This window comes from Trachinotus anak, unplaced genomic scaffold, assembly GCF_046630095.1.
Source record: "Trachinotus anak isolate AG129_WGS33_773 ecotype Australia unplaced genomic scaffold, CSIRO_AGI_Tana_v1 ptg000026l, whole genome shotgun sequence".
In the NCBI taxonomy this organism is placed as follows: domain Eukaryota; kingdom Metazoa; phylum Chordata; class Actinopteri; order Carangiformes; family Carangidae; genus Trachinotus; species Trachinotus anak.
Genome location: NW_027273877.1, coordinates 3,913,845 through 3,934,101, shown reverse-complemented (window position 1 = coordinate 3,934,101; position 20,257 = coordinate 3,913,845). Strand labels below are relative to the sequence as shown.

Genomic DNA, 20,257 nt, shown 5'->3' with positions numbered 1-20,257 from the left:
CACTGATAATCCACACAAAGATCTTTTATGAACACCTTTCAGAAAGTTATGAAAAGACCCAAACCATTCAATATTAGATTTTCCTTATTTTATTTTCAGTTAGCTATTCAATTATATTTAATGTCATCTAAAAAAATACATGTGCAAATATATGTTTTATTTTTTTTAAATAGTAGAATATAACTCCCTCCTGGAGAATATCCACAGTCCTCTGTTTTAATAGTGGCTACAATTCTGTCCCTGCATGGTTTATCTAATTATTCTCCACAGCAAATCACAGGAATGAGTTGGTGGGTGTTAAACTGGATGTCGTGCTCAAGGACGCTTTAATGGGCCAAAGAGCAGTTAATTCTCTGCTCGCTGTAAGGATGGAACCTGCGTTGGGACAGTCTGTGTGACCACTGAGCCCCCCCCCCGCCCGCCTCGTAACATTAGGTTTTGCCCAGGAAATAGTGATGGGTCAGCGAGGCAGGTTAGCCCCAGTGCCACCTCCCTCATTATGCTTGGCAGGATCTATGTCCCTTGGTATAACTAGCTGTCATTATACTTTAATCACAAGAATGAGTGTAACACACTCTCACACGAGCTCACACACAAAGTCAAAGGTACATGTGGACTTAAAATGCACATGCACACAGAGAGAGCTAACACTTTCAACAGCTTGTGGCTGTGGTGAGGGCAGGAATATGAATCAGCTGGCCCTCCCTGTGATCAAACACTAATGCCAGAAGTTTATTCTCTTCATGTCTCCATGTCTAAATCTCCTCAGGAGGCAAACACACAGCATCTGCAGGTAAATGTGGAAAAGTGTATGTCTGTGCACGTCATCTGTCAGGCTTACGGTAGATCTCCAGCACGACCGAGGCCTCCTCCGTGTGACCACTGGCGTCCGTGGCTTGGCAGCGGTAGATACCCGCGTCCTCGATGATGGCGTTGTAAATGATGAGCCTGGATCTTGACGTCTCTGTGTGGAGCGCCATCCGCTTGGAGGGCGCGATGCGTTCGCCCTGCGGGTTGTACCACTCCAGCCTGACCGGCTCACCAATAGCTGGGGAGGAGGTCAGAGAGAGATAAAATAAACTGATGATTATCCTGCAGCACACAATTCCACTGGATGGCAGCTGGCTGCTTTGCTTACTTGTGTAAATCTACTGTACTGCTAAATATTTTAGCCCCCCACAACTCCCTCGAAAAATTCTTTTTAAATTTTTTCCACCCTCATTAAACAGATCAAAGGGGGAGTAAGCCGACTCCACACTGACTGATTTACAGGTGGCCGTTTAAGCAGCCAGTCACCTCCAGATTCTGAAATAAGCTGACTTGGAGGTATTTCTTGGTGTTGTTGGTCGGCTGAACAGCTGAGGACCATCCAATGTCGCTGTTGGAACTTGTCGAGGGAACAGACGGCCTGAAATTATATGATTATGTCATAATCTTGGATTTACATAGCTAATAAGTCTGTAAAGGAACAGGGACATATGTAGGCTGTAAATTCCACTCTCATTTCCAGGATCACGCACACGTACAAACACACACACACACACAGGCAGTAAACACAGAAACAAACGGAGGGCCTGGTCACATACTGACTTGAACCCTGATTACTGGCTACTGCAGGAGATAATAGGGCCATCTGCAAGCAGCATGTGCCCTCTGCCTGTCAGTGTGCAGCGCCATCACTTAGCCTATCAATCCACCCAAGCCAAGAACAAGAGAGGAGATGGACAGAAGCTTGTCCAGGCCCTTAGAGACATGTCTCAGGATTTAATTAAGGAAACAAAAGAAACAAGAGGAGAAACAGAGATAATACAATTGTGACACACGTTTAATCCCAGAGTGAGGAGGCAGTTTGAATGCTCTCTTTTCCCTCAGCAAACGCCCTTCAGCAAAGCTTTTAACCCTCCAGCAGCTCAGCAGTCAACAGTGGAGGGTTGTGATGCTTCATCTCAACAGCTCCCTGGTGTAACAGTGAGGAGCTGGCGCTGGTGTGGGGCATGTGCATTTATGTAAATAGATCGTGACATCAAGATAATAATCTCTCAGTTTGATAGTAGACTGGTGCATAAAGGTAAATGATGACAAATTAGCTGATTTGCCTCTTGATGTCTGCACTTTCCTTACAAACGCAGGCAGCCTCCAGCTTGCAGCCCAGCACGCTAACACTGATTATCATCACGTTTCCCAACAATCATCAGCGTTATATCCTTGGCATGTGTGCCTGATGCTCGTTAAGATTCCAGGCCAACAAATCTGACGAGGCAATCAAACACAAGTGTTGCTGAACTGATATTACAGTACGAGCGCTTCTCTTCTTCGCTCTGCCTTTTCTTCACACGTGGCTTCCCACCGGAGCCTCGCCGTTCATGTGGGTACTTGCAGGGGACAGATAAGCGTCTAACATCGCTACAGGCGTCTCTTTATACCTGTTAGCATTACACCTTATCGCCTCTCTCCATTTTACAGACTGTTGACAGGGGAGATGGCTAAATATGTTGCAATGATTGCAGCTAGTGCGGTGACAGGCTATTTGCTTCACAGATGATCTGAGGGGACAGGAGTGTGCAGCAGACGCTCAGAACCACCTCCCTGTGTGGCTCTACAGTTGGATGAACGCCTGGTGGCCATTTCTGTCAAACCACTCTTCACATCTGCATACGCTTTGGTATTATTACTGATTCTCTCCTGAACGCTGGTGAGACAATGGTGATCCCTTTTCCAAGTGCAAGTCTGCACAGCAACAACTGATCCTCAGCTTTAACTAACTGCCAACAAAACCGTCACCTCCTCTGAGTTTCTTCTTCATTTTATGTTTCTGATGCTCCTTGGCAGTGAGGCAGTGATATAAAGCAACAAAATATTGAAGCCATCTCTGCCTTCTCTACAAGGCAGATCATTTGACTATAAACATGCCTCTTGGCGCCAAAATTACCCGAGCGCAAGCTGAAGCACTCTCATGTCCTAACAGTGGCTGGCACTGGAGCCATGGTCGTAATTGATTTAGGTCTCCAGGGAGATAGATAGCAGGGGAGAGACAAGACCTGAGTAAGGAAGGAATAAAATATGCGTATGAGTAGGCTGACATGATGTCAAAATTATCAGTTACATCTCTCTTTCTTTCTCTGTCTATTCTGTAATGCCTGGCCAATAGGTAAACATAGGTCTGCTGGGACGAGTGATGTGACCTACCCCGCTCTAGTTAGACGCATCTGAAGGAAACCACATGGAAACATAATAGCTGCTGGATCTGGTTTGACTGCTGAGTCTGCTTTTGCAGCAGCCTCTGTTTTCTTTTGCAGCCAACACTTGCTCTGGCTCTGAGCCATTTCGGTCATAGGGGAGGTTAAACACACACCTAAATACCAGCTTTCCCACTTTATCCACCTCCTTATTTGTCATGCCACGAACTCGGGTTCATTTACCGCTGACATGAGATCAATTTCACATCAGAAAAAGCTCCAGGTGGGTTTTTTTGTTTGTTTGTTTGTTTTCTCACAAAGGGTCTATTTCCCTCACTCTATATGTAAACATAATTATAAACTACATTTATAATTATGTGCTTGTTTCCTATGATTGGCTGCATTTGTTAGGAAGTTTTTGCAGACACTGTTGTCCTGGTGATTCCAAAGATGCGATGCACTGAAGAGCATTTTGAGAGGTGTTGAAGAAAACAACATTTCATGAGTAAACAAACTGCATGTTGTTTCATGTAGTAAAATAACAATGTAAGAAATTAAAGTGGGGGTGAAGAAACCTTACAAACTGAGATGCATCCACACAGTGTGAGAGATCACCGAATGGTTTGATGAGTGTGTGAGCACCAATGGGAGACTGTCAACTGACACGTTACTGGGGCTCAGATTGAAAACACCCCTGCATTAATAAAATGTAAGGGGCTGTGTTGTATCAGATATCAGCAAGGTGATGATGCACCATCCAGGAAGTGAAGTCTGTGTAATAAACGATATGAGTCTGGGGGCTGCACAGGAGTTTATGATACTCTGAGGAAGGATTTTACAGCTTCAACAAGTTATTGGGTGACAGTCATTTCATCCCCCGTTGAGACAGTGGGCAGGCAAACAGGAGAAATGAGCAGTGCTAACGTTGACATGAGCCTGCACAGCTTTACACACTGCTGGCTTGTTGGACACCGGAAGTCATTTATTCCAGTGGAAGCTGAATGGCAGACAGTGACAGACTAGTAACAGACATTGTGGTTGTTGGACTCACTGGACATCAGGCCATGGATTCATGGGATTCTGGGCTGTTTGTGAAGCCAGAGCAGAGGAGGGAAGCTCTGCTGTCAAGAAAATGCAGGATCTAAGTTAAGAAGCCCTGAAGCTGTTGTATTTGTCACCCATTAATGCGTGGAGCATGTTAATTAGACCTGTACCCTATCTTTTTATTATATTTGTATTTATTTTTTAAAATCTTTTTATTATTTCTGCTGCTCATATCTCTTCCTGTATGCAGTTATCATAGAGATGTCCCTGAGCTTCCCCAACAGCGGGAAACAAGCGGGAAAAAAATCCACTAAAGATGCCAGGTCACAGACTACTTAGACCCGACACTTTTCTGAAGACAATCTCTCCAGCTGCCCTCGATCTCCTGCTCAGCAACTCAATTCACCCGTTTTCGCACTCTGCCTCGCACCCTCTCGCTGTTTTCCTTTTCTCTTCCTGACACCCTGTACCTTCAGCTTTCTCTCCGTCTCCTACCACGCCATGGCCTCCATTCAAAGCTTCACTGTCAAGCATCTTTTAGAGCACTTTGCTGTGATGGCATAAAATAAACTATAAAATTCATAGCAAGAGGTGATGAATAAAAGCCTCATTTTCTTCTAAAAGCAAGAATCTATGAATAGATGGCTCATTGTTCATTCTGAGAGTTTAAAAAATGAATACTCAGAACGTTTGGAGGTTATGTGGCTGACAATATATTAATTCAGAAAGTTTGCACACTTAAAAACTATTCAGTCTTGATGGGAGATTTAGTCCGCAGCAATAACTCTACTATGTATGTTTCCAAGGGGGGAAGTAAAAAAAAACCAACATTTACTCTTGTTACTGTAACAAAGTTGTTTTTTTGTATTGTTGTATTTGTATTTGAGTATTTTCAGTAATTTCACTTTTTTTTTTTTAAATCAAGTATTTTACATTTAAAGCTGAAATTGTTAAGTGCACATCTGCCAACAGGTGCATACTGTCAGCAGTGTTAGCAACTGGATCATTATAAGGGAAGCTTTACTAAAGGGCTTTTATATGCCAACTGAGTGTATATTTGTAATTATCAGTTGTGTGCACAGGCTGAAAAGGGGGAAAAATGCATTGAAATGCCGAAGCACATACGCCTGGTAGCCTAAGGATGTTAATAGCTTTATCATATTAAGCTCTGAAGCAGCTTAAAGGCACTGAGCAACTCAAATCTTCCACTAGTATTTCAGTCTAACATTAAATACTCCTGACCAAATAAGAAACTGTCAAAGCTAAAGATTGAAAATAAAAGAACATTTTAAAAAAGATATATGTATTATTTAGTGAAACTGAGAGGAACAGACAGAAATCTCTCATGTGAAATAACCAAACCTCTTGTAACCCTGGCAGACAATACTGTGGCCACATAGGAGCACTATCAACGGGCCAAACTGGCCTTTAAACCATGAAAACCATGAAAAAGTCACCAGGTTGAAAACACATTTTTCTCAATCAGCTTCTCACTGTGAGCGATGTGGTTCATTTCAACTGAGAGGTCTCTGTATTTTGTGTTTATGTCTGTTCTTTTTCTCAATGGTTCAAAGTAAACAGGGCTTGGTGGAAAAAGGGTAATGTCACAGCTCTGATCACACGTTTTCCTTTTTTACAAAGTTTATCCTGATTGTTGCTCATTTAAGATTTAAAACCACATATTGAGGAGCTTTAAAGAATTTTAGGTAGGAATGTAGAAAGTAGAAAGAAACACATGAAGACTGGAAATAAACACGGACGATGCACAAAAAAGGAATTCAGCTGGATTCACGACCCAGCCTGCTTCCTCCTGGCTACCATGTTGACCAACGTTAGACCTCATCTTGACCCAAAACAGCTTTGCTTTAAGAAAATGGGAAAAAAAGGCTTTCTTTCATTTTACTCTGCTGCCAATTCCTCCTGGCAAACTTTTAGGACAAGAAAGATTTGTATTGAACAAGTAAAATTGATTTAACCCAGGTTTCTTTTTTTTTCCCAAGAACAACACACTCACCTCTGTGCTCTGCATTTCTTTACAAAGCAGCTCAAACCCATGAATCAACATAAGACCTAAGTGTCTTCCTGTGCCTTCTGTTCCTTTCTTTCCTCTAATCCATATTTATATGGACATGATTCATACAATGTGACACAACAATATAAAGCCCAAAAGTCACTTTTATTGACTTGCTCTTCATTTGTTTGTTTACGGGCTGAATGGCTTCTGCTTTTTGCCTCTGAATCTTCTGCCCTGCTTCTCAGGAGTGCACGTGAATATGGTGTGAAAAAAAAACAAAAAAACAAAAACCAATCAGGCTCGGTGTGATTGCCTGTGGTGGAGAGGGGCAGGAGAAAGCATCGAGTGACACAAACACTTCCCTCCCACGCACTTTGACGGTGGACTCAGCTTCAAAGCCTTTTTTTTATTATTCTAGTCAGTTCTGAAGTTTTTCAAGTTCAGTCGAGTCAGTTTTGATTATATAACACCAAATCGTTACAGAATTTAACTCAGGGCATTTTTCATGTAGAGCAGGTCTAGACTACACAGTATTATTTACAGAGACTCAACAGTCCCACATGAGGAAGCACTTGGTAAAGGTGGCAAGTAAAAAAAAAACGCGCAACTAGAGGTGAGAGACGCTCCAACTTTTGCGTTTCAGTTCCTGCCACTCACCTCTATTCTACCTCCCATCCTGTCCTCCACAGCACATGTTAGACCTAAACGCCACCCCCCAATGCTCCTCCCAGTGTGGCTCTGCTCCCTTGGCTGTTAGCTCCACGCTGAGTGGGTTGGCAGGAGAGAAGAGGTAGCCAGCAGGAGGCGGGCCACGCCTGCCAGAGTGTGCTTCCACCCTACCGAGCCGCTGGCACCGGCGGCACCAGGTTCAGTGTGATGATGCACTGTTCAGAGAGGACGCTGAGGAGGAAGGACGAGAGGGACGGGGCTGTCCCCTGTGTGGATCCAGTCACCGTTGGGACAAAGAGTCGCTCACCATATGGAGAGCTTGGATTGTGCTGCGTTCACTGTCGCACAAACAACAAACTTCACAAGCGCCGCTGTGAGACCCCCTGCTGCCTCTCTGACCTGCCCCCGAACACACACACACTTACAGAACATGCACATAGAAATGATAGTGTGAGGCATTTGTACCTGTGCAGATGAAGAATTTGGACTCTCCAACACTTAACTCCACTTTGTTCAAGGATATGGACACCTGCAGGGCGGCTGTGGGGGAGAACGAAAGGAGGAGGGAGAAAGACAGAAAGAGTAAACAGACAGAAAAAGAGGAGAATGGATTAGTTATTACAATGGAACAGAACGCAAAGGATTTTCATTATTTGCTGACTGCAGAGATATAATAATACAAAATTGCTTCCAAAAAGCATCAGCTTCTTTTGCACTGCGGCTCATTTCCTTCCATTTTTATATCATCTGAGGACCATTCTCTGTTGTATGTCAACATTTACTGCGTTTATGTGAACGGCTGTGTGCAGCTTACATTCAAATATCCCTCTATGTAAATAAGAATCTTCTTAGAAATAACCCATGTTTTCAGCTATTGCTAGTGTAAGACACATTGTCCCTGCTGAAAAGAGCAATTTTTAGATTTTTATTCAAACTTTAACTGTTTCTCCTTACAAAGCTCTGAGGCAGATTGGCTTGATACCTTGTAATGGGCACATGGGTGTTTGTGTCAAGCTTGTCAGTCAGTCTCACAATGAAAGGGACCCATTGAGCCTAAGGTACTGTAATGCTATTTGCAGTCTTCACTCTCGACAATGGGATAAACAGCAGGATGGGAATTTAAGAAGCTAAGAAATAGTAGAGATCAGTAAATAACTCAGTAGTGCTGGTATTTTCCTTTGGTGACAAAAACTTGTCATGCAAGGCTCTAACAAAACAAAAGCTTCCCAGACAAAACTGCAGAAAAAAGCTCACAGGAAATGTCGCTGGAGGACATCCATTCACCTTAATGACAGGGTAAAAATGGACCAAAGTCTTGCAGAAGGTGGAAGTGCTACAAAATGCGCAGGCTCAAGTTACAATCAAATGCCATTTGTCTGCACTGGTCGATTGTAAGCGCCACCTAATACCACACAATGGGCTGCAGTGGAAGTTTTGTGAGGCAAAAGTGAAAGGTGAATAAGACCGTAGCTTGGTCTTGTGCTGACATAAATTTCTGTCAAATGGGAGAAAGATAGAAAAATGCAGGAGTCGGATACAGGCAAAGAAAGGGAGCATTTGAATGGCAGCACAGCAAGTTGGAGCTGATAATGTGCCTAGATGTCTAATGTGATGAGTAATGATTGCCAACTCAGTGGGGAGAGGGTCATTTTTAGGCTGCAGCCTCTCGACACAGCGGTAGCCTCGCTATGGCACTGAGTGAAGCGAGATATCTGATGAGCCTGCCATATCCGACCTCATTCTGAGCCCTTAGAGCTCTAAGTCTAAGGATCTAAGGATCAACCGGAACCTCACACATACACATTCACACACATGTGGTGTATAATACACACTAATGGAAGTTAATTCTCTCTACAACACTAGAAACTTAACAGTGGAGCTCAGAGCGCCTGTCAATAAATGAGAAAATGATGAAATGATTATCTGCTCCCTCTCAGGGGACGATGGCTGCAGCCAGCAGCAGCAGCAGCAGCAGCAGCATCACAGTGAAGCAGCAGTTATCACCGGGAGCCATCTGTCATGAACCGAGGCCGTCTATAGATGGCAGTAGAGGGGCACTGGCACCTTCGCCTGAGGAGGCTGCATGATGAGGTTGAAGACCTGCTTTATCAATGTACTAGATCATTTCTGCTGTGTAACTTGACTGTTATAGCACCAGTCACCAGCAGAGGCTCAGGGAAAACACACACACACACATATCTGCATGCATTGTTGCAAATGAATGCAGATACTGCTCTCAGGTTGATTAATCATGTCTGTTTAACCTGCTGCCCTTCCACACTGCCTGCCTCTGACTTAAGGCAGATTCCAATCAGTGCTTAAAGTAGTTTAACAGTTTTCAATTATTAATTGATCTCGGTCTGTTCATGCTGTATGTGATTGATCACGCAATAAGTTGCTCACAAAAACCCAGCAGGAGAAGGAAAAATGGGCTTTTTCTCTGCTGCCAGAGTCATCGGCGTGAATTGTATAATTAAGTTCAACCTATTTATAAGCGGAAATACACAGCAGTCCCCACAGCAAGTATACACTGACATTTTAATGAGAATGCTGACTTTATTTGAAATATGACATGGGAGAATTTGTTTATTCAACACTGTCTCGCCTGGTGGGGACACAAAGAGACATGCTAATTAAATCATTTTTCAGAAATGGAATGTTTTTGGTCTTGTTCACCTGCTTATTACAGAGCTTGGGTCAATATGGTTTGAGCCTGGTAGCAATTATCAGCTCCAATTATTAGTGCCCCTGCGCAGCATTGGAGACAAGCAAAATAAGACAACAAACAAAAGCATTGATTGCCATTTGTAATGTGTCAGAGATGGTCGATACCACACATGACTTGCCAGCTCACCTAACAACACTGAGACTCGAATAAGAATGAATTATGGAATCCAGCCTCAAAGATTATAGAAGTTAGAGAAACAGATTTTGGTCATAAAGCTGCTGGCTAATGAAACGATGATTTCAGTGAAAATTTAAACCCCAACACCTTATGTACCTGCATTACTTACCAGCTAAAAGTGACACTATGGACCTTAAACAAATGAAAAGAGTTTCTCAATTCAATACTCTCAGAGGTTCTGCTACTACAGTCTGATATGACCACAAGCTAATGTTAGCAGCTTATGTTATTAGCAAACATGATGACTTACAAAGATAATTCGCTGACTTTCTAACCTTTCTACTCTCATTCATTCATAGCTTATGTTGCTAACTTATGTTAATGTTGGCAATCTTTACATATATTTCTGAGACACTTACTCAGAGTTAGACTCTTCTCTACACTTTACTTTTTAATATTCATCATTATCCAGTAATTTCAACATAGCTAAAAATGCCCAATTTCCAGCAAAAATAGGTTCACTTGAAAACAACAAGTCTCTATCCAATCTTCATTTTAACAGTTGGTCAGATGACTGGCCATCATAATGGTAAAGGGTTTGCTTATGGTGACAAGCCCACAAAGAATTATCACCTCACTATGCAGTTATCCCATAGAGTGAATGTAACTTTTGGCTCATTCTTACAGTCCTCATCAGCATCGTTTACAGCAAATAAACTGTGAAACTTTAAACTATCCAGAACCAAATGACAGTCAGACAAAGTTTGCAACTAATTGGCGACTTAGCGAAATAGACAACTGTTTCCTAATTCAGCCATCTTTATTGGGTGATGTCAGTGTTATGTTTATGGTTTGTTTCCACTGCCCTAAAAGTGGCCCATAAACTAAATTAATAGAGATTTAAATAGTGGAGTGAAGTGCAAATCTTACGACCATTAGAAGTTGTGTCGTGCTGCTTTATTTTGTGTTCCTCGAATGGAGGTCATTGAGGTCATAGCGGAGGCGTTGCTGAGTGAGCTAGCCTGGTGACATGATTCAACGACATCTGGACTCGGTGCAACAGTGTGTGAAACTTGCCAGCAGTTAAGTCAGTGTGACTAAATCTAGAGCTGACTAAAGCGGGCTAAACGCACCGTTGCATTTAGCAGCAGGCTAAATCCAATGTTTGATTGACAGGGTGGAGAGTGTCCAATCAGCTGGCAGGGAGAGAGGGATGTGATTCTGTAATCCTGTACTACATTAAAAGCCCCATTAAAGCCATGGCCAAATAAAATGCACCGCAGAGAACATGCCTTTGTGTGTTTGTATATAAGAGTGTGTAGGGGTGTATGTGTACTGTATATCTTTATTCCTGTGTGTGTGGGTTGGTGGGAGGCTGTGAGTGTGTTTGCCCTTGTGTATGTGTGTAAATGTATTAAGCACACAGAGAAGATAGGGCTGGAGGCAAAAAAAAAAAAAATGCACTGCTTTAATGGTCTGTGATTTTGTGGAGGAGTTGAAGGGAATTCTTCCCTTGAACCACAGAGACAGAGAGAGAGAGAGACAAAGGCAAGAAGTAAGAGAGGGTACAGCAGGAGCTAAAGAAGGAAGGAGATAAAATACTAATTACTATGTTTTGTATTCACTCGAACCTGTGTGTCTCATGCATTTCTTCAAAGGTGTTAGCAAAGGCAGAAAGAAAATAGCTTCAAAAACACAAAACAGTCAGCATTCTTAAAAGCTGCAAAGTCTCTCCGGTGAGCAGTGGCACAAGGTACAGAGCCATAGTGCAGATGTCAGGGATTTCTTTGTTTAAGGGGAATTCCAGTTTGTTACACCATGGGCTATATTTTTGTAGTTGTAGGCCATAATTTCAAATGGTTATGATAACGCTGTAAAATCACAAACTTGTCTCAAAGGGCTTTACAATTCAAACGACACAATGTATGGCAAGCACAATTAGACCAGAGGTGAACCATGAAATTTAGCCTTTAAACTGTGATGCAGTCTTTAGCTAATAATCTTACAATCACCTTTGTTTTCTTTGACGTCGCTGAGTTACCAGATGGCTAAATGGCTAATGGCTAAAGGGCTAAAATAAGATCCAAGATGTCTGGCGCATGTTTCTTGTCCTGTTCAGTTGCTTGTTCCAATCAGACTTGCTGAATCTCACTGGACAAGCTATTCATTCACTTCTGCATCATTCACCTGCACAACTACAACTTTTCACAAACTGTCAATGCTTAGTTCATTGAATGATAATTTACACCAGCACTGGGTTGTCTCATTAGTGTTAAACAATCAGTGAAAGTCAGTCAAGGAAACAGAATAACCCTTCAGACTTTAGCACGCTGGGGCGTGTAGTACATCACATTTGATGGATAGCAGAAAGAGAAAACAAGAGATGTGTGATGAGCCTTCTCCAATGTTGACCCGAGTCTATGTGACAGCTCGCATCAGAGAAATATTATTTGGAGGAAGTGAGGAGAAAATAATGTTTTATAGCCACACACAATATTTCAAAATGTTTTTCTCATTCATTTCCTCTGGTGCAGGCAGAAAGCTGTGAGAAGGACAGTGTTGTTACTTGATATTACAGCATTAGCATGATTAACATAATAAAGTTAACTTTTGCAAATGAGTTGTCGCCAACTTTGCATTTGGATTCATCCGAAGCTGTTTAGCAGTCTGTCAAAGCATGCCTGTTTGTTTGCCACTCTGGCTCCCTGTGTCCTCACTCCTATACACTGTATCTGTCTGGCTGCATAACAAGCCTGCTTTCATGCTGGAGAGGAGACAAGAGGAGAGTAGGGTCCTGGTTTCAGCAAACCATATCCAATCGTGCCAACATACAGTATCAGGCCACGAGAACAGTCTCAGGCACCACCCACAGCTACCTATTATCTTCCCTCTCTCCCGCACACCTTCTCTGCATCTCTGCTTTCCCCCCGCCAACTGCTTTGTGATTTATGTTTCCTTCCTTAAGCCTCTTATGCTTCAGGCTGCAGTGGCTTTGATGGACCTGTTTCTATGAATATCCCAAAACCATAAAACTCCAGTCATGCACACACACGTGCAGCAACATGCAAATACACAGATGTTTAGTTGAAGACAGATGTGAAATCTTTTGCTAATTAGTAAGAAAGTGCAACATGACTGTATTTACCAGGTGGCTAAAATGTTTTTCCCATTTCATCTATACTGTCTTTTTCACTTTGTAGATCCTGTTCCTAATTAATAAGGACAAGGCATTACAGTAAGAAAACTATGCATACTGCCCAAGGATATCTGAAGCACTAGTGTACTTATATGACAACACAAACTCATTTTGCAGGTTCATTTCAAGTGGAATTTTTTTCCCATTTTGGCATTTGTGCTTCATTATATTAGCAGACTGAAGAATTATACAGTCAGCCCTTGGGCCAAACAGTAAATTAATTAAATGATCCTTTTTTTTCATAAAGTCAAAATATAATTGCAAAAAAGTTAATCAAAGTCCCCATCAGAGGTGTCTGAAATGTGTGTGAAAATGATTTTTCGAAAGAGTATTGAATCATTTTACCTTATACTTCCTTATAAAAGTCATTAGTTACATGACTGTTGCATGAATTTTGCATTACACTCTGAATCTTTTGTGCTGCTTGCATTTATTGGGCCAATAAATATTTTAGACTGGAGCCCTCATTACCTCTAGAGGTTGTCTTTGTGATGATGATGATGATGATAATGATACGGCCTACAGCAAGGTCCATAACAGGTCACAGAGATCCCATTGTTAAGTTCTTGCTCTCAGAAGGTAAGAGGTGACTTCAACAGACAACAATCAGCTTCTACTGCTGTGATCAAAAGCTGGAAATAAGTTAATTGTGTATTTTTTTCAGGTGGGAAATAAACTACATATCTTACCAAAGATCAAAACAACTACCACCATGAGCAAAATGTAAAACATCATAAGGTTTGAAAGTGCCATCATGTCAGTCTGAAACAATGCAAGACAATGACAGTAATATTCCTAAAGGACTTTTCTGTCTGCAAATCGAACACTTAACCTGTTGAAGCCAGTCAGACAATTGAGGCTGTGTCAGAGGGCAGATGAGTTGCCAGAGGGGAAAAAGCTGAGCTGCAAGTGGCAATGCAATCATCATCCATGATAGAAATAAGAGGGGTTAAGGGCCACAGCTTCACTTCAGGTTTTCAATTGCTACCTTGCAATCAGAACTTCTATATGTCAAAGGTGCTGGAAAAAAAAAATGTTGGGAAGCGATTCACAAAATGATTTCTCAAGGAATACACACACACACACCACCAAGTAGACATGCAAATCTACATGTTTAGAGTGTAGTATGTAAAATAGCAACCGCAAAATTATTCATAGACTTCCTACAGCACCACTCAGACAAATGTAGACTCCAGAATGAACTCTGTATTGTCTCATATCCCTCGTCTTCTTTATCCTCCATCACAAAGATGATTTCTTGCCCAGATTGTGCAGAAACTGGAGCATCACACTGTGATAGAGTAAATCCCATTTGCTCAGATATTGTGGTCATATTTATGGAAACATGAGAAAAATAGGACTTGCAAACATAGGTGCAAGATAATGTCCTTATCCCCATTCCCTTTTCAGAAGAAGAGTCATGCTTCAATGAAAATTAAACAGAAGCTTCGACATTTTCTAAGGTATTTTTTTCTATTCTTTCTTGTCCTCTCTGCACTTCTGAGTCCTGTGTCTAATCTATTAGTATTATTTTTTCCTTATCTCTATCATCCTACCCCTTCTGTCTCTCAATTTTGTGCTTTTTATCCCCTCTCTCCCTCTGTCCTTGGGCTGCAGCTTGTTTCTGCATATACGGCAACATCAGCGACTGTGGTTTCTGGATATGCCAACATCAGCAAGCACCTGAGGCAAGTCTGGAGCAACAATAAATCCAGGCGTGTCACTCAGACACTATGATTTGCTTCATGCCATCCTGCAGTTCTTTTCCTACAGAGCCGTTCTCTTGAAGGACTGAGCATATTATTCATACCTTACCAAGTTGTGTAAAGTTACCTTGTCAACTTGAATTGAGTTCAGTTTTATCCGCAGATGCTTTCATTAAAAAAACATAACAATACAGAGCTTGAAAATGTTATTTAAAACCAAATCAAAGTATCTGTCCATCATCTCAGTCTATATGTCAGACCTGAATGCTGATGATGTGTTGATCAGGAGTAAGCATGTAACAGAAATAGCCTTGAATAAGTGGAGCAGCACTGACAGTTTTAATGAGTCACTTGAGCTGCTCCGTTTCCAAGGATCGTGGCAGTTTCTTTTACGCATTAATAAGGTCATCCATCAAGACGAAAAGGTTCCCGTCAAATGATTAGGGTAATAAAGCCAATTAAAATGACCGGCCATTTTTCTGAATATAGACAAGCTAATTAAATATATATTTATGAGAGCCACTTTAGCGGCGCTGACTAGCGTCTGCAATGCTTCACTGTGAACTTTAGTTTTGAAACTGTGTCCCAGAAGAAGGACGTTTCAAAATCATAGGTTAATGTCATCAGCATATGTGGCATCAAAGGCCAATGAGACTTTAATATTATTGTAGCATCTTGGATAGAAAGGTCATTTATGTTATAAGCAGGGGCACATTGCTCTGAACAGCAGCTAAGAGCTGGTTTGCAAGCTGCCACAGATTTCCACGGCTGCTGCAGCTGTGTCTTTTCTGTCTCACATGTTCTGCCTGGAACTGCAGTCAAACCAATAACAGTCTGGAGCTGATGGAGGAGGAGAGTTTTTTTTCTTGGTCAAGAGAATGGACAGAGGTAGGCGAGAGGTTTGCTTATGATGATCCCTGTGAAATTCAAAATATCCTGCCATTCAAACAAACATCACATATTGATCTTGCAAATGGTTTGGCAGAGCTTGGCTGATTATTTCCATGAGCACGCTGAGATAGGCGAACCCACAAGTGATGAGAGGCTTTCCGCTACTGTGAGAGGAGTAGAGTGAGTAGAGAAGAGTGATTCAGTAATAAAACCCACAGGCCTTGGAGGCAGTATGTGATTTCCAAGCACTGCTGAGCGAAGTCTCGTAGGTTGTGGGAGGGTGAAGGTCCAACATTTGTAGGAAGTAGACAGATGAGCAATGAAGTGTGTGTGTTTACGGCACTCGCTTGCATGAATTATCATCATTTCTACATGAAAAAGAGGTTACTGTATCAAACCTTGTACATTAACGTGTCTTACTTTGCCATCTTTGAAGATAAATGACAGTTTCAGGACGCACCATCAAACAAATAGAGTGCCATCACTAGGCAGAGCAGGCTCAAACAACAAGAATTACGTTGGGCTACTGTCAGCAGAAACAGCCTTCCAGGGAAGGTACTGTATGTAGGCACTGTGCCCGTCACAAGGAAGCGGTTTGCTGTCGATGCTGTTCTCCCACCAACCAGCTCCCTACTCCTTCTCTTTGCTCTCCCCGCTCCAAGAAAAAAGCAGGGTCCAAAATAAAAATAGCAGTAATCTGTTTCTTTGTGCAGCCATTCTCTTCTGCCAGCTGTTTGTGTGGGAATAAGTCCATTTATAAACATTTTTAGAGCAAGGAAATCACAATAATTACAACTCTGGTTAACTCGCATTAGCTTGACATTGCAGGGAGAACAACATTTGGTGCAGAAAGCACAGGCACAGATAAGCTGATCGGGGAGAGGATAATACAGCAGTCTCTGTGGGTTGCAGACCAGTTGCTAGTAGACTTGTGCTGGTTGTCACACTGGGAGCAGAATCTTTAATAACAGCTCATTATTGCACCTGCAGTATGTATTTGTGCAACATCTGAATATGCACACGGGACATGATTAGGAGCCTTGTGGGCGATCTAGAAGTTGCACCAGTGGACACGAACAGACTGAGTGTTGACCTTATGATCAGCCACAGAACATTTTCACAAATATTTTCAAGTGGGAGCAAAGTTGCTAAATTTCCCTGCTGCAACAGACACAGTTTGTGGCTTAATTAAGGGACTTGGTAACCCTTTGGTCCACTTTTGTCACACAGTGGCCTCAGCTTTTGATACATTGAACAGCTTCATTTCCTCCTGTACTTTCCTCCCCAGAGATTCTGAGTTCATCTGCACTGACGACCTTAGGTTTCCACTGAGGAAGAGTACTGAATTTAGACTCAATTTTACGGAACAAGGGGTTAGGAGCAGAAGATTTTTCACAAGGGCTCCTGTCACTGCAGTCTTCTTCTTGTGCTAACATGAAACTTTTAGTTCCTGCAGTTCAGAATCAAATGCTTTCAGCACTTACACAACAGCTCAAGCTCAAGCCTTCAACACAAAGTAAAGATTTACCTGCTGTCTCCAAACAAAAGATATACACAAGTGAGCTTTCATCTGCTGCTCTGTTTTTAGGACAGACTGTTTATGGTGACTTGACGGGCATTTATATCTACTAAGAATATGCGACTGTATCTGACCACTGCCACATTCAACTACAGAAAAACCCCACTTACTAACATATGAATGTAATGTCTAACCCTACATCTTTTACTAATTTTAGATCAATGTGTATCCAAGCACTTTCCTAACACACCGTTAGGAGCCTAACCTTGTAAAGCATCTTCAAACATTTCCATCTTAATATAGAATCCATATTCAGAAAAACCCTCTTGTTCCTGAAACCTTGGCGAGCCATCAAAACTGATCACTGAGGTGCGCCTGTCTGCTACGCCTGCAAGGGCTGTAATCTTAATTCTCATTTCATGCATGCAGGAGAATGAGTGAAGCAACATGTTCTTTTTTTTTTTTTTCTTCTGTGGCGAAGCGATCATTGCCGCAGGGATTGAAATGGCACGGCGGTGGGCTGATTATTCTCCTGCCACATGCTGCCTGTGGCGGTGACATGGCCATTATCTCAGGCCTGCAGATTAATTCAGTCACAAAGGAGAGGTCACTGGCTCCTGCCAGGCCTGAGAGACAAGACTCTGGGGATTTTGCGAGCCGGAGTGGGGCAAGGCAAAAACATCTTCTTCTGGCCTTTCTGCTTTGAAATTTAAAGGTTTAAGGTCAACAGTCTTCCTAATTGGGAGGGTACACCCCATGACAGTACTGGTACAGACCATTAAAGCTGGAATTCCCTGCTAAATGATCTGCATTGTAAACTGAATTACACTCATTTTCTGAATTTTGCGTCTGAATGGGATAACGTCGTGCTCTCAATTTACGTATGAATTGGATTGGATTCTAAATCCCAATTACACTGAACTGGCAATGAATACGCAGCAAGAATAAGGTAGGATTTTATGTTTTTGTACAAAGTCGTGCTGCTGTATTCTCTTGAATTTAATTCAAATTACAGCCTAGAAATGCGTATAACATGACATGTACAGCAAATTAATTTTATCCAACATTCAGAAATCTACAGACAATGAGTAAAATGTGAATTTTTCTATAAAGAATAAGACTAACAAAGTGAAGATGTGACAGACCATAAAACAAAAAAAAACAAGTCATCATCTGAGAAAAAGTCATTCTCTTCTCTGATCTGAAGATCAGTGCTTCAAAGGCTCAACCTGTATTATTCACTTTTCAGCTTGTCCAATTCCTCCCACTCCGGCACACTTTTGTATTTCTATTTCCCTTTCTACCTATCACTCTTAATTTTACTCAAGTCAGAGCCTTTCATCTTTCCACTTTCTTGCTTCATTGTGCAATGAATTGCCTGTTCACCTTTTCTGATTCCTTTCAGATACCATGTCTGTCTTCTCTCTCTTTCTCTGTCTGTCTGACAGGTTCACGGTTGTCCATGTGGTGCTCCTGACAGAAGCTGCCACCAACTGTCACTGTGGCCTGGCCAACCGGGAATTTTGGATTCCAGGACTTTCTACTATTAAGTCAAATCATGCCAGTATAAATATGACTCAAATTTTAGTCTCTCTCCCCCTGATTTCCTGACCCCTCCACCACTGCTGCACAACATTACTACATCAGGATCCACAGGCAAAGTCAGGTGGGGGGGGGGGTGTTAACATCTCTCTTTTTTTTTTTGCAAATGACACAGAAATATTTAAACATGAAATGCATAATGGGACCACGATCTGTTCATTTTACTTGTCTTTATTTTAAACTTTGAGAAAAAAAATCACTGGCCTCATGATCAAAAGATGCAAGAGGACATAAAACGAGACTAGAAGCCTTTTGCCATATTAACAGCTCTGTGAGGCTGCACTCAGCACAGCGGCACCTTGTGCTACCAGCAAACTAATATGCTTACAGTGGCAGTGAATTTGCAACTTGCTGAAGTTGAGCAGGTAATATTTAATATGTTCACCACTGTGGTTTAGCTTTTTAATATATGTTAAAATTTGCTAATTAGCACTACACACAAAGTTCAACTGAGGCAAGTGGGAATAGTTTTACAAGTATTTGGTCATAAACAAAATTAAACAACATACTAAAATTTGACCTGTTGGGAAAAAAAAAGTAGGATTCAGCCCCTAAGGACCATTAATGTCGACAAAAGTTTGTGCCAATCCATCTAGTATCAATATAAGGCAACTTGAATAAATGAAAACTTTGACCAGCTGGTGGAGCTAAAGGAAAAGTCTGAGGGTTGCCCAAGTGATAAGAATTTATCTTCAAGGGAATTTGAATATCTGTCGAAAGTTTTACAGTAATCCATTAAATAGTTGTCAAGTTGTGTTACTCTGAACCACAAATATTATGTGAATGGACAAATCAGAGGATAAGTAGACGTCATCCTTGGAGACAGCATTGGAGAACATGAATTGCTCCAATTTCTATGGCAATAAATACAATAGATGAGATATTTAAGTCTGGGCCAAGGTGGTGGACAGATCAACAGACTGACAGACCAACACTGCCGTTCTTAGTGCCGCAAAGGTGGCTAAAAAATAAGCTCTGTACACAGTCTTTAAGAGCAAACCTTCTCTAGACCTTTGATGGAGGCTTCCATTATGTTAATGGATAATTTACAGCCACCATGAGAAATGTTCATGTGACAGCAGTGACTTTGAAGAGCACCATAAATCAGGTTAATGTAAACTGGTATATTGAACATAGGAACGCTGTTGAACATTGCAGTACACTTTTAAAAAGCCTTTAGTGAGCGTCTATTGATTGGTCCAAAGCTGCTAAAAGGCTGATACATGATACATCTTATTAAAGTGAATGCTAATAATCCCACTTTCATGGAGATTGGATGTTTGTGAGATCAGAAACTTTAATCGGTTGCCATGGGAGACTGGCTTCTCCCGCTGTGTGGCTAAAGGTCAAGTCATTATATAATCTGATGGTGTATCTTTGAAAATACACGAAAATACACTTTGTTGTAAGTTAAATGGGAAATGTTGCGGATGAAGGAAACCTATTGATTAGTGGTACCTCTGTGTTCATAAATCATGGATGACTAGATGGATGCATTGACAGACAGACGGACAGGCGCTCCTGGGAATTTTAGCTGTCACGTACTGTAAGTAGGTGACAGTTATAATTAATAGGCTGACAGATCATGGTGTGTT

General features: G+C 41.7%; 1 protein-coding gene across 5 annotated transcripts in view; it reads right to left on the bottom strand.

The window, feature by feature from the left end:
• Positions 1-20,257, bottom strand: part of LOC139609422 (neural cell adhesion molecule 2-like) — a 370,355-nt gene that overhangs the window by 70,826 nt on the left and 279,272 nt on the right. For all 5 annotated transcript variants that reach the window (XM_071463965.1, XM_071463960.1, XM_071463959.1 and 2 more), the window contains 2 exons: positions 7,369-7,443; positions 842-1,048 (listed from right to left, as the gene is read on the bottom strand). In XM_071463965.1, coding sequence (XP_071320066.1) covers positions 842-1,048; positions 7,369-7,443 — 282 coding nt within the window. The remainder of the gene's footprint in view (positions 1-841; positions 1,049-7,368; positions 7,444-20,257) is intronic.